The sequence below is a fragment of the Ictalurus furcatus genome, chromosome 16 (genome assembly GCF_023375685.1).
Source record: "Ictalurus furcatus strain D&B chromosome 16, Billie_1.0, whole genome shotgun sequence".
In the NCBI taxonomy this organism is placed as follows: domain Eukaryota; kingdom Metazoa; phylum Chordata; class Actinopteri; order Siluriformes; family Ictaluridae; genus Ictalurus; species Ictalurus furcatus.
Genome location: NC_071270.1, coordinates 28,508,135 through 28,523,573, shown reverse-complemented (window position 1 = coordinate 28,523,573; position 15,439 = coordinate 28,508,135). Strand labels below are relative to the sequence as shown.

At 42.6% G+C, this 15,439-nt stretch overlaps 1 protein-coding gene across 1 annotated transcript; it reads right to left on the bottom strand.

Moving 5' to 3' along the window:
- Positions 1-408: 408 nt before the first annotated feature.
- Positions 409-12,634, bottom strand: cercam (cerebral endothelial cell adhesion molecule). Its single transcript, XM_053645940.1, has 12 exons — positions 12,359-12,634; positions 10,589-10,699; positions 8,749-8,866; positions 8,520-8,654; positions 7,667-7,871; positions 6,801-6,920; positions 4,906-4,982; positions 4,645-4,751; positions 4,245-4,377; positions 3,592-3,719; positions 3,053-3,256; positions 409-1,561 (listed from the first exon to the last, which is right to left on the bottom strand). The coding sequence occupies exons 1-12, from the start codon at positions 12,577-12,579 to the stop codon at positions 1,327-1,329; spliced, it is 1,794 nt and encodes a 597-aa protein (XP_053501915.1). The 5' UTR covers positions 12,580-12,634; the 3' UTR covers positions 409-1,326.
- Positions 12,635-15,439: the final 2,805 nt, after the last annotated feature.

Genomic DNA, 15,439 nt, shown 5'->3' with positions numbered 1-15,439 from the left:
AGGATGAGGGTGATGGTGATGATGATGAGGGTGATGGTGAAGATGTGGATGAGGATGAGGGTGATGGTGATGGTGATGAGGGTGAGGGTGAGGATGAGGGTGAGGATGAGGGTGATGGTGATGATGATGAGGGTGATGGTGAAGATGTGGATGATGATGAGGGTGATGGTGATGAGGATGAGGGTGAGGATGAGGGTGATGGTGATGATGATGAGGGTGATGGTGAAGATGTGGATGAGGATGATGATGAGGGTGATGATGATGTGGATGAGGGTGAGGATGAGGGTGATGGTGAGGGTGGTGATGAGGGTGAAGATGAGGGTGATGGTGATGATGATGATGGTGATGGTGATGATGATGATGGTGATGATGATGATGAAACATAACGAACCGGCTGGAAAATATTCAGAAAAAGGTAATCATTGCCTCTGATTAATATGCATGCACACCGGTACACACTTTGTTCTGTCTCTGATTGTCTTTAGCATGAGACGTGCAAAGTATCTGTTTTACTGTCTGACTAAAGCAGACTTCGGTCATTGTAAATTAAACGTTTTTTTAATTATTATTTGTCTTATTTATATAGTACTTTTTTTTTTTTTTTACATTTTTACTTATTAAAAAAATGAACGAGCAGTAAACATTACAAATACTTAAAAATGCTAAATGAGTTTAAAAAACCTACAGAAAATAATTCTAATACTTTTATTATTTTTTTTTTTTTTAAACCCTAATGCACAAACATACAGTGCAGCCTGTGGATCTGGATCAGACAGACTCGGTTCTGGTTTTGTTTCGGAGCTCATGGATGTTCATATGAGGTGAACCGTACAGGACATTTCAAGCTTTTTTCCCCAAACGTCTCGGATTTTAGGAAATTACACGTAGGACTGGAGTTGATTCGGGATAATGTGGCTTTCAGATCTGTTCTTACTCAACGAGAGGACCGAAGATGTGATAATACACCAGTAAACAGACCAGAACGAGACTGTAAAACCGGAATAAAGCGATAAAAATCAACCGTTTGGTGCTTTTTTGTAATAAAAGAAAAATAACATTCCAAATGTTTAAGGGTTTTTCCCCAGACTGACTGTTAAAATGACAAAAATGATGTTGGATTCTGTCCAGACGGCACTGTGTGTACCTGAGAAAACACACACACAGGTTATTAAAGGTCTCCTGGGTGGCACAGTCTTCGGTCCCCGGCTGACCGCGTTTAGGAACGTCAGCTGTTACGAGCTGTACGGTCTCCTCTCACACTACACATACGTCCAGAGTCTCTCTTTATCTCTCTCACACACACACACACACATTCAGCACCGCGTTTCACAGCTCGTCCTTGTAGGCGGCGCTCTGAATGCCAACCGGTGGAGCTCCGCCCTTCAGGCTCTTGTACGTGCCCCTCCAGTCCGTAGGGACGTTATCGTCGTCCCACAGCGTAGACGTCTCTGTGTCGCTCACCCACTCGGCATCGCCCGCGTAATGACACGGCTGCACCAGCAGGGGGCTCGCTGAGAACGCCTGCAGGTTCCGGTTCAGGAAGTGGGATTTGTAGTCTTCGCTGTGCAAGAGAGACAAACACAAACAAACAGATTAGTTTCACTGGCATACATGGTGAATTTAATCCTGCGTGATAACTCGCTGAGTAACAAAGTTAACACTTTAATCTCCTGTGATATTTCATGGCTTCTAGTAATAATAGATGTGTTGAATTGGTCCTTGTCTAAATCGAAGAAGAATCCTTTTTAGCGTGTTTTATCGCTTGACTGCATGGAGGAGTTTCTGGAACACAACTATGTTGCTTTTGGGATGCTTTCACCATCATGCTTTCATATATATATATATATCTCAGTCATCAATAACATTAGGACTGACTCCGCCCCTTTCTCTGTCCCCCAGTTAAAGTTCCTCCCAGCAGTTAAAAGATTTTAGTGCCACTTATGCGAACTCTTAAAGAATTAGATATGATTTTTGGGGGGAATACAGCTCCCAGGATACAGAGCATGCACACACACACACACACACACACACACAGGGCATTGTGGAAGGATATACAGTATTTTACCTCGAGAGCAGCGCTTCGGCGCAGAGTTACCACATAATACCAGAGTTCTGAATTATTTTTGGACCACGAGCCTAAAGAGTTTTAAATTAAGAAACCACGCAGCAACCCTAACGCACACAAACCTCCTCACTATACGTTTATTTTAACATTTGAAACATATGCTTATGACAGATCCAATCGTGTACTTTTCCAGCCTTTTCCAGAGACAGCGCTGGATTACAGTTTTACTGCAGAGGAGCTGGCGTTACAGAAACATTCCTGAATCTGAAAAGATCTCAAAATGAACTTCATAAAAGAAATAAACGTGCGTTTGATCTCCGATACGAAAAAAAAACAAACACTGTGTCATGATGTTATAGGAAAATAATCCACGATGGCGCTGACGTTTCTGTTCCCATCACGAAGCTGATTCATTTCCTGTAACAGTGTTTTATTCCTCTTATACCACACATTACAATTCATCCATTCAAAAACACGGCACGCTTTTTATCCGGTTATGGTTACATTCGATGTCCGTGAAACGAGTGAGTTCCTGTTCTCACTGACATTATAGCAGCTGTAAACACTCGCTCCCTCACCATCCCTCTCTCTATTCCCTCTCTCTATTCCCTCTCTTTATTCCCTCTCTCTATTCCCTCTCTCTATTCTCTCTCTTTATTCCCTCTCTCTATTCCCTCTCTCTATTCCCTCTCTCTATTCCCTCTCTTTATTCCCTCTCTTTATTCCCTCTCTCTATTCTCTCTCTTTATTCCCTCTCTCTATTCCCTCTCTCTATTCCCTCTCTTTATTCTCTCTCTTTATTCCCTCTCTCTATTCCCTCTCTCTATTCCCTCTCTTTATTCCCTCTCTTTATTCCCTCTCTCTATTCCCTCTCTTTATTCCCTCTCTCTATTCCCTCTCTCTATTCCCTCTCTCTATTCCCTCTCTTTATTCCCTCTCTCTATTCCCTCTCTTTATTCCCTCTCTCTATTCCCTGGGATTACTCACTTGGGATGTTTGTCATACATGATGGGCAGGAACTCGTCCACAGGAAGCATTTTGGAGATCGGCTCAGCGTTGATCAGCTTCTGAGCTCCCTGCAGTGAGATGGCGTAGGACAGCGTCCAGTACGAATAACCAGCAATCACCAGGTTCTTCACCGCCTCCACCTGCTCCTCCTCACCTGGGTTCACCTGCTTCCTGCCCAGGTATCTGAAACACACACACACACACACAGACACCCCATTTCCATCCAGATGTTTCACAATCTTAATGTTAATGGATGGACTAACGTCCATCAACTACTATAATGTGTATACATGCCACATATAGTGCAACATGACATCATCAAAAGAATCCCAGCCAATCACACACGAGCACGGTTGATGTCATGTGATCGTTTATTCCGACACGCCCAGACATCACGCCTCAAGCTAATCTTCAAACATTTTCTACTCGGACAAATTTTTATTTGTATTTTCTTTTATTAGAATGAGAAACACCGAGAGGTTTCCACAGCAACGCGTCGTCAGACGGGCGTCACTCACATGATGTCCCAGTCAAGTTCGGCTTGCTCCACCTCCTCCATCATCCTCATCAGGCGCCGTTTGAAGTTGCCCTGAAACCGAACATCATCCTCGAAGATCAGCGCTTTGTCCATCTGCATGTCCACCATCTGAGAGACAGAGACGAGAACACACACACACACACACACACAAATTATACCAAACTTATACACAAATCACACACTGCGTAAACGCTACACAAGTACACACGAACGTTAAAATGCAAGTATTCTAGTATAAAGAAGCACACTACGTGAAAAGTATGCAAGTACACAAGAACGTTAAAATGAATGAAAGCATGGAAGTATGCTATAATTCCCGTACGCACGTATGTAAGAATAATTCACACGTACGCGTGTATGCCAATATAATAGTTAAAATGCAAGTGTGCTAGTATAAATGAAGTATGCTAATATCATACACTTGCCTCAGCCTGTATAAATGTTGACCACGGTGCCTTTTGATTCTAATTCTGAGTAGTATGCAAGTACTCAAGTAGGCAAGTATGCAAACATTGTGATGTTGTTCATTAATCATGAGGCCAGTGTGTGCTCAAACGAAATGAATATTACTTTTACATGTATTTAAAGGCGTGTTTGTGTGTGTGTGTGTGTGTGTGTGGAGGAACTCCTCACCTCCTTCCAGATGTAGTAGTGGCTGAGGAAACATCCCACCTCCCCTTTGGTGAGCGTGCGGCCGGAGAACGGGTCGTAATAACCAGGCAGGAGGTCCACACCCAGGATCTTAATATCACTGCTGTTCAGCGCTCTACACACACACACACACACACACGTTAATACATTTACACCACAGCGCTGCTGAATTCCTGCTCGTTCAGAAGGTGTTGATTAATTTTCTATAACAGCAGCTCTGACAGTAGCGCAGGTTTCTATTCGTTAGCAGCTAGCTGTGGTGTAAGAGGAATAAAACACTCGGGGATGTGCTGTTATAGGAAAAGAATCAACTCCAGGGTGGTAACAGTGACTCTGCACCACTCCGTCACTCAGCATTTAAAGGTGAAGGTGTAGAACTGACGCTCCGTCCACAGCATCCACCACTTTGGCGTTGATCTCCAGCTCGTACAGAGACCACAGCATCCTCTCTCTGCGGTCGGGCCGCCTGCGCAGGTTTATCAGGTACACCTGGAGAACGGATTGAGAATCACCGTTACGTACAGACCTAGTCCTTTCATTCTGAAATGATCTCTCGGGAGGTTTCACACGAACACGAAGCCGTGCGGTGAGTGTTTATATACGGAGCAGACGGGAAGCAGCTGCAGGTTTGATGTTTACTCACCTCATCGAAGCCCATCAGGTCCATCTGCTTGGGAGGAACGTGCACGTAGCGGGATAAATACATGGGGGGTCCGTCGACTGTACAGAAGACCGTTACAGAACAAGGGAATGTTATTCGTCCCGTTTCTTTTTCGTTTGAGTATTATACCGCCTGTAAGTCCAGCATCATAGGAGCATCAGCCACCATTTTTATCACTATAAATATTTAGATATGTATCCAGTCAACAAACACGCGGTTAATGACGTCGGCATTGACGAAAATGTTCAACAATCCTAATTTCCTCTGTGTACACCTGCACTTTTAAAATTCCTATACGGTGGAGGAAATAAAGTGTTGGACGCAATTTCCAGTGAGGTTATTCACATGAAACTTTCACCAGACATCAGTGTTAACTCAAGAAATCCGGAAATAGAAAGAATTCACAACATTAAGTCCATAAATAAAGTTGTGTGTAATAAAGAGGAATGACACGGGGAAAAAGTATTGAACACGCTAACTGAAACGTATTTAATACTTAGTGGAGAAGCCTTTGTTTGTAATGACGCTTCAAGACACTTCCTGTATGAAGAAATTAATAGCCGCAGTGTTCAGGTGTGATTTCGGTCCGTTCTTCTAAACTTACTGTCTTTAAATCTTGTTCAGTTGGATTCGAGTCAGGTGATGGACTGGGACATTCTAACAGCTTGATTTTTTTTCTCTGAAACCAGTTGAGAGTTTCCTTTGCTGTATGCTTTGGATCGTGGTCCTGCTGGAAGCTCCACCCACGTCTCATCTTCATCATCCTGGTGGATGGCAGCAGAGTCTTCTCAAGAATCTCCCGGTAAAGGGCTCCTTCATCGTTCCTTCAATTATATGAAGTGTTCCAGTACCATGTGATGAAAAACAGCCCCACACCATGATGCTTCACCTCCAAACTTCACTGTTGGTGTAGTGTTTTTAGGGTGAAGTGCAGTGCCATTTCTTCTCCAAACATGGTGTGTAGTATGACAGCCAGAAAGTTCAATTTGCTCTCGTCTGACCAGACTGCACTCTCCCAGTATTTCACAGGCTCGTCCAAATGATTTGTAGCAAACTTTAAACGAGCTTCGACATGCCTTTTCTTTAGTAATGGAGTCTTGCGGGTGAGTGTGAGCAGTGGAGTGCATTGCCTATTGTTTTCTCTGTGACGATGGCACCTGCTGCCTCCAAGTGTTTCTGGAGCTCTTTCCGAGTGGTCCTTGGCTCTTGGGCTACTCTTCTGACTATTCTCCTGACTCCCTGGTCAGAGATCTTGTGAGGAGCTCCTGTGCGTGGCCGGTTGATGACGGAGTGATGTTGCTTCCACTTGAGGATAACGGCCCCAATGGTGCTTACTGGACGATTCAGAAGTTTTGAAATAGGTCTGTATCCGTTTCCATCGATATGTTTCACAACAATACGGTTGTGAAGTTCTTGGGAGAGCTCTTTGCTTTAACCCATCATGAGATGCTTCTTGTGTGACACCTTGGTAACGAAAAGCCTTTTTATAGACCATCAATTTACTAACCCAGCTGATATTCATTTACACAGACAGGGGGTGTAATTACTTACGGATTTCAGCTGGTTCCTTGCCTTGGAGAACTGCTTTTTCTTAGTGTGTTCAATACTTTTCTCCCCGTGTCATTCCACTTTATTACACATAACTTTATTTATGGACGTTAATGTTGTGAATTCTTTATATTTCAATATATTTCGTCCATGCCATTTAGAGCTCCTCATTTCATTTAAACATCAAATCTATCAGTTACACACCTGACAGACTTAATTTATAAAGTTACAGCTTCACCTGACTGTTACAGGAAATGAATCGATGCCTTCTCGTACACGTTCCAGCATAACCTACCACAGTATACCAAAAACACTCAAATCCCACTCACTCAAAGCCTCCAGGTAGAGATGGACGAAGTTAATGCGGTCGTCCTCCACGGTCTGGTGCGGTTTGGCGGGAACGTTCAGGTAGCCGTAACGCTCTTTATTACACACGTAGATCTGTACCTCTGCACCAGCAAAAAAACACAAAAGATTAAGTCTCATTAATACACTCAGTAATGACACATAATGAAAAATATTACACGCTGTGCTGATTATGTGTCACGATTCAATTCGATTCGATTCGATTCATGATTCATGATTTCATTCGATTCTCAGAATATCTGAATGAAGCAAAAACGATGACTGAAAAGACTCCGTTTTTATTTCGGAATCATAAACAATGCAAAACGACGTGCGTTTCTGTCAAACATGCGTCTAATACTGTGAATAAAGGTTCGTTTTTAACGCCACGTTCAGCATCCAGTGCTACGGTATATTCCTGGCAGGACCACGGTCATAAATAATAACTGAATAAAAACGTATAAATGAATACAGGGGCAGACCTACATAAGACACGAAAATAAACAAGCCAACAAATAAACGAACGCGACCGAGTGGAAGGTATTTTGAAAAGTCGAACGATGTAAGGTAAGCGTCTACATGGATCGTTTTTCAAATTAGCTTGGGATAAAAATGATCAAACTCTTCCCGGTGTTAATATTGTAAATAAATTGTATGCAGTATTACAACGTTTAAAACCGTTTACGCCTCAACACAAAGTGCTGCGTTTGGCGGAAACGCGACACCGCTCGTCATCCTGAGATCGCCCTGCCCGTTATGAAGCATGGTGATGGCAGCATCGTGTCGAGCGTTACCCGAGTTCCATGATGATGTATCGTGGTGGAAAGTATAGTAGTGAATTTTCTGGTACCTGAAACTCTGCAGGAGAAGGCAAATACGATGATGTCGTCGTAGGGCCAGGAGTAATCGGCGTGCGGCGGGTAGAACGCCAGGTTCTCGGTGCCCTCCTTGCGCAGGTCCAGTAGCATGGTGGAGTGGACCATGGGAACAGGGTAACAGCCTTTACGGTACCGGTTCCTGGTCGGGAAGTACTCGGCTGTGCGACGGTAATAACCCTGAAATACAACCATAACATATCTATCAACAGATTCACCGCTGACATCATTAATAAAACAGATATTAAAGTCTGTGAGCTCTACGTACCTGACCGGACAGCTAATGTTGTTGTTTGTGCGATGTAGCACGTAACTAAATGTTATTCACACGATGACACGTCATACTCTTCGTCTGTTTATAGTTCAATTCAATCTTCGCTGAACAAGTTCTTGCTTACGTTATAGCAGCTATAAACACTCGTTCCCTCACCCGCCTCTCTTCTTCCTCTCTCTCGGCGTTAAGAAGACAAAAAAAAATAAAAATCGCAGTTTGAAGCGTTACCGGGGAAACCGCGAAGAAGCGTAAACACCTCTGTCCTGAAGATGGAGACCGGAGACTCCTTCCATAAACGTTACATAAATATTTATTCTCCATATCAACCAGGTTTGACATCTGTTTACGTGGAGAGTAGAAACGATAACGTGTTATAATTACGAGCGTGTTCATGTAAACCTGCGCTACTGTCAGGGCGGCTGTTCTAGAGGATTAACGACCTGACGACCAATCAGAATCCAGAACTCAGCAAGGCTGCGGAGTAACGGTGTCTAATACGCTGCGTTTACCTGAACTGTGTTTCTCTGAACCGTGTTTACCTGAGCTGTGTTTACCTGAGGCGTGATGCCACACCAGTAGTTGGAGTAGGCCGACTGAGAATCCAGCATGGGGGCGATCACGGACTTATTCTCAGCCATGAGGAGGTTCAGCGTGTCCGGGTTGGTCAGGATGTTGTCTGTATCGGCAAACTACAGACCACAAAATTCTGTCTTGGGTGTCTTTATTGCTTAGAAGAGCTTACGGGACATTAAGTATTGAATGTGATCACTAGCGCTGTCCTACCAGGATATAATCAGCCCAGCGCTTCTTGGCGAAGTTCAGCGCCGCCTGTTTCAGCCTCATGACGTGTTCATAGCGGCCGTTACTCCAGTGTTTAGGCCCCATTTCACCGGCAAAAGACCTGCGCAGGGAGAGAAAAAACACTCAGAAAACCACAACGTCGTAATTGTTCAGCTTTGAATAAATGAACATGAATTAAGCAGGAGCGCTTTATTCAGCTGCTACTGCAGTACACGACACCTGATTATACACCATATTTCACACTCATTCATTAAATACGCTAATTATTTACTGTTATTGTAAATAATAACACTACTTTACTACATAGCAAGTGTCTGATTGTCCAACGACGGGATGAGCAAGCAATAAACTTCATTTAAAATAAATGTAAATAAATTAAGATAAAATGTTTTCCCATATGTAACAGTTAATAATAGTAATAAAAATGTTATTATTGTTATTATTATTATTATTGTTGATGATAACAATAAATACATTTTTAAAAATTACATGTAAATTTTTTACAGATATTAATTTGTACTTTTACTGTGACCTTTTATGTTTTTTGTGGTTTGTTTTTAAACCTAAGCTCCTCCCACTTTCACAGACAGATTTGGGACGGGAAACAGACACAGAGACGATTCATTATTCAAAACAGACATTCGGAACGTTCGTAATTAATAAACATTCGTAATGAATACATCGGGGGGGTTTTTTTCTCCGTGAAAAACACGAAAGAATTTAATGTTCATAGGGTATTTAATAAGGATAATATTTATGCATATTAATAGCACGTAATAGAAGAGCGCTAAGGGAGAAAACAAAGCAATCATCTTTTAAGGGGCGTTCAGTAAATCTACCGGTTTTCATATTTCATGAATATTAAGTGGTTTATTTTTCTGTGTAATTAATACGTATTAATTCCAGGATGTAGTTCTGTAAGGAAACATGGCAGTGTTTTACTCCTCGTGTAATGATGTAATGATCATGTGACACAGCGACGCGTTCAGCACCAAACCTGTTGATTATGAGATTATACATATATAAAAACTATATTATAAATTATATAGTTATTAATAATGAGCATTGTTACAAAGCATGTGCCGAACACACACCGAACACACACCGAACACACACCGAACACACTCTGGCAGGTTAAAGCACGTCCACACATTCCTGAGCTCAGAGAACAGAGCGAGTGAACGTCAGCCCCCGGGGCAGCTGGGATACGACGCCTGCATCACAGACCCAACAGACTGTACTTTAATATCTCTCTACACTAATAACTAAACTCTTAACAGCTAGTTGTTACAATCAGCTATGTAAAGATTTGAATCAGTGTGTCTCAGTATTTACGGTTCAGTTACACTGATCTTCAACACTGTGTATCGAGTAAAAATAAACACAGGAAAATAGAATACGTTCACATATTTCTAATATACTTTTATATTCATTTTTATTACTCTCACAGTTGTGATTTTCTATCTCACTGTCTCCCTCCATGTTAGTCTCTGTGAAGGAGGCGTGGCCTCTGTGTGTCAGTCTCTGTGAAGGAGGTGTGGCCTCTGTGTCTGTCAGTCTCTGTGAAGGAGGTGTGGCCTCTGTGTCTGTCAGTCTCTGTGAAGGAGGTGTGGCCTCTGCGTGTATCAGTCTCAGTAAAGAAGGCGTGGCCTCTGTGTCTGTCAGTCTCAGTGAAGAAAGCATGGCCTCTGTGTCAGTCTCAGCGACAGAGGTGTGGCCTCTGTATGTGTCTGTCTCAGTGAAGGGGGTGTGGCCTCTGTATGTGTCTGTCTCAGTGAAGGAGGCGTGGCCTCATATGGCGATAAAAATGAGGAAGATTTACGTCGGCTTGTCCTTGGGCCTCCACTCCACGTAGTGATAGTACTGCTGCATGACGGTCAGCCATTCCCTCAGCACCGCGGTGGTGTTATCAATGTTGTGGTCTGTCGCCGCCCTGGTGGGTAACAAAGGAAAAACAGATGAGCGTAGCCTCCGGGATGGCTCTAATATACAGGAGATGTGCTATTTTATTAATAATCATTTATTAATAGTATATGATCGCTACATATATCATAATAGCACTGTAGAGCCTAGGAATTGTGAGGCAACATTTGTTATATTTTACTACGGCTAAAGTATTGGCACCCTTGATGTCTTGATGTCTTTTGGCAATGCACTTTCAACGAAAAAAAAAATTAAATAAAAATATGCCTGGGCTTTTATAACTTTTTTGGCAAGGAAAATCAAATGACAAGTTTACTAACTCTGAGTATTGCTTGTCCCCGCCCACAACTTCTAGTGAAACTCCTCCCACTTTCACAGACACTGTTATGTGAAAGAAAGCGCACACGGATACTCGATCTGGGTATGAATAGATCCAGTGGAAGGAAAAACACACTGATAAGAGCAGTTCATACACAAACACGATTTATTTTTAGATATATGTGTGAGTACTAAGAGGAAAAAAAATGGTGCATGATATAATCCCCGATTCCATTGGCTAATACTCCCATTTCTACATTTACAGCCAGAGCTGGGCGATACGGCGATATATTTCTATCGCAACGTGATTAACGTCGTCGGTATCGTCACGGTCACTGTCGTGGCTTTTTATAGCTTCATCACCACTCATGGGGTATAAGACTGGACGTGAAAATTATTTTTGTACCAACAGTTACATTAGCGTTATATTTCCTGTTTTATGCTATATTATATTCATCCATCCATCCATCCATCCATCCGTCTTCTACCGCTTACTCCTTTTCAGGGTCACGGGGAACCTGGAGTCTATCCCAGGGAGCATCGGGCACAAGGCGGGGTACACCCTGGACAGGGTGCTATATTATATTATATTACTTGCTTTTTTTTCTTTTTCGATTGATCTTTACTCGAAATCAACACAACATCTGTCACGACGAGCATCTGATCGCACAACAAAGCGTATGTATACGTCAATAAAGTTACTGAATCTTTATCGGTTTGTAAAAATGTAATTGTTCATTATGAGGCTTTACTCGTTCTTGGTGTTTTGCTGTTGGGGGAAAAAAAAAACCCCACGAAATATTGTGATACAGTCTCAGAAATAGCGAACAATAAAACTGTACTTTGTCGTCGATGCTGTTAAGTTAGCTTTAGTATGTATCGTTTAACTTTAAAAATAATTTAGACGTACATAACTGGACTTTACGGATCACTCCGCTAAAAGCTAATCCTCAGTGGTATCGTCTCACCTCCATTTCTGAGAGTGTAATATTGTGTACCGTGATGATAATGTATCGTGTACCGCGATATGATTTTTGCTGCCGCATCGTGCAGCCCGGATTAAACGCACAGATGAGGTGGGAATTAATGAGAAGGTCATATAGAGGGATACTTTGTTTCCGGTGCGCACCGAGTTTAAAGAGCAGAGCAAAGCGCGAGCCTTGAAGCTGAAGCCTTGAACCTGAAGCCCTGAACCTGACGCCCTGAAGCTGAAGCCCTGAACCTGAAGCCCTGAACCTGAAGCCCTGAAGCTGACGCCCTGAAGCTGAAGCCTTGAAGCTGAAGCCATGAACCCGAAGCCCTGAAGCTGAAGCCCTGAAGCTGACGCCCTGAAGCTGAAGCCCTGTCCTACCAGATGGAGATGCGCTCTTTGGGGTAGTTGAGTCTCTCCAGAGCTCCGAGGTAATAGGGCAGGGAGTGCGCTGCGTTCCGGGCGATGATGGCGATCACCAGGGTGGGCGCCTGCATCTCCGACTCCTCCGCGTAGTTCTCCTCGGAAAAATAACTCTCTGTTCGGGGACAAAACAGAGAGAAAACCAAAACCCAGAGCAACATCGTGCTGGAGGTCTTCATACACAGCCCCTCTCTCTATCCGCGTCAGCAATCCTGGCCTCCAACTCTCCAAAAACTCCCCCCGAACACCCCCCACTCTTTAACCCACCCGTATTCACACAAACCACACCCCCTGTCCTGGGACACGTCTGACACTACATGCGCATGCTTCCTCACGTTGAGGAGCCACGAATACTAATAACGGGGATGTTTTTCGACTGACTAAAAGAATTCTGTGGTCGTGACTTGAGATGTGAGCACATCAGCACTGCGACTCCACGCTGTACGAGATGATCCCAGTAAGAGTTGTGTGCGGAGACTGGAAAGCGCAGGAAATAGGTTTGACCTTGTCATAATACAAGGTGTCCCAAAAGTCTCCATCCATAGCATCCGTAGTACGTGGCGACTTACACCGCGTCGGTCGTAACAGTGTCGTGTGTGACGTGCTCGCCGTGTTTCCTGTTAAAGTCCGCCGCAACCTTGTGACAGCTTCCCGATCCAACCGTGAGAATGGTTTCCATACGTTAATATTAATAATAGTAATATAATATAATATAAAGACATTTATATTAGAAGACATTTTTACTAACTGGCACCCTGTCCAGGGTGTACCCCGCCTTGTGCCCAATGCTCCCTGGGTTAGGCTCCAGGTTCCCCGTGACCCTGGAAAGGAGTAAGCGGTAGAAGACAGATGGATGGATGGACATTTTTACTAAAAACGTGTTCATGTCCTCTATGTGGTCCTCAGCTAATTAGAAATGGTCCTAGCTCATTAGAAATGGTCCTCAGCCAATTAGAAATGGTCCTAGCTCACTAGAAATGGTCCTGGCCAATTAGAAATGGTCCTAGCTCACTAGAAATGGTCCTGGCCAATTAGAAATGGTCCTAGCTCACTAGAAATGGTCCTCAGCCAATTAGAAATGGTCCTGGCCAATTAGAAATGGTCCTCAGCCAATTAGAAATGGTCCTCAGCCAATTACAAATGGTCCTGGCCAATTATAAATGGTCCTCAGCCAATTAGAAATGGTCCTCAGCCAATTAGAAATGGTCCTGGCCAATTAGAAATGGTCCTAGCTCATTAGAAATGGTCCTCAGCCAATTAGAAATGGTCCTAGCTCATTAGAAATGGTCCTCAGCCAATTAGAAATGGTCCTCAGCCAATTAGAAATGGTACTGGCCAATTAGAAATGGTCCTCAGCCAATTACAAATGGTCCTGGCCAATTATAAATGGTCCTCAGCCAATTAGAAATGGTCCTCAGCCAATTAGAAATGGTCCTGGCCAATTAGAAATGGTCCTAGCTCATTAGAAATGGTCCTCAGCCAATTAGAAATGGTCAGTCCTTGTAGGATATCGATGCTCCATTTGTCCGTTTCCATTGCTGAACTCTTACGCTAGTGCAGCGTGTCAGGATAGCGGTAAAGACTCTCGGTAACATTTCAATATACAAGAACACAAATACGTCTTCATAGTTAGAGCGATATTCGTGATATGAATTTTCATAAACAAAAAAGAAGAGTTTCTCTGACGGCTCCATTTATAACCCAGTGAGGTCACGAGCTCGAGTTTAGGAATCTCTGGTGTAATAATGAAATGTTAGAAGAGATGTATGAAACATGGAGTCCTACTCTTGAAGGTTCCACTCCAGTGACAAGAAAAGGTTCCAGTTTAGTTCAGTACCCCATCCCCCCGCCCCCCGCCTCCCGCCCTTATGAAGAACTTTTCAGTTTAAGACTTACCCAAAGCACACGTGACTCATGCGCTCTTTTCCGATTGGACAGTCTTTCTTTGTGATGAACTTTAAGCCAATCCTAGCACAGGAGGTGGGATTTGTCACAATACGGGTAGAGAACGAAAATGTAAAAAAACAAAAACAAGGAAAAAAAAAAACCGGAGAAATTCTCTGGTTTCCTTCGAGGAGAGCCGACGTGTGTGTGAGTTCCATTACAACTTCCGGTTGAGGATGAACCCCACCGAGCTGAGCAGTGACGCCTCAGCAGGAAAAACGTGGAAATGTGGAATTTACACACTAAAGTCATTTCTTTTAAAATCCTGAAATGAAAGTAGTTTGAGGGATTTATCTAAAACTAACTTTAGGTGTTTAAACATTTCACACTTACAAAACTTTTAGTGTTTAAAAAAAATCCGAGACCTCAAGTTTGTTAAGAGCACAGATTCATTTAAATATTAATATAAATATGAATAAATATTACCACTCCAATTTACATTAAACAGGTATTTACATATTTATTCATTTTTTTATTAATGCTATTGAAACTTTTTTATTTTTACAAAAAATACTATTTTACAAAATTATTATTTACTATTATTATTATTATTATTATTATTATTATTATTATTATTATATTGTTGTTAATATTTGTAATTTTATTTGTATCTATTGTTATTTTATTATTTTAAAAAACAAATAAAACATATACATATATAACATACTTATATGCAACCAGTAATCTGTATATACACTCACCTTCCACTTTAATAGGAACACCTGCTCATCCATGCAGTTCTCTAATCAGCCAATCACGTGTCAGCAGCACAGAACATAGAACCATACAGGTACAGGTCAAGAGCTTCAGTTAATGTTCACATCAAACATCAGAATGAAGAAAAGTCTGATCTCTGTGACTTATTGCAGAAACTGAAACTGATCTCCTGGGATTTTCACACACACACACACACACACACACGTCTGTAGAGTTTACACAGAACGGTGCGAAAAACAGAAAACGTCCTGTGAGCGGAGGATCTTCAGGCTGAAACACCTTGTTGAAGAGCGAGCTCAGAGGAGAAGGAACAGACTGGTCTGAGCTGACAGGAAGTCTATACTAATTCAAATAATCACTCTTTATGGTACATCCGTG

Excerpts from the sequence above, each read along its gene's own strand:
- cercam (XM_053645940.1), bottom strand. The coding sequence starts at position 12,579 with ATGAAGACCTCCAGCACGATGTTGCTCTGGGTTTTGGTTTTCTCTCTG. Across the intron at positions 7,872-8,519 it reads GGTGTGGCATCACGCCTCAG|GGTTATTACCGTCGCACAGC; the intron begins GTAAACACAGCT and ends GTTGTATTTCAG. Across the intron at positions 3,257-3,591 it reads GAACTTGACTGGGACATCAT|ATACCTGGGCAGGAAGCAGG; the intron begins GTGAGTGACGCC and ends TGTGTGTTTCAG.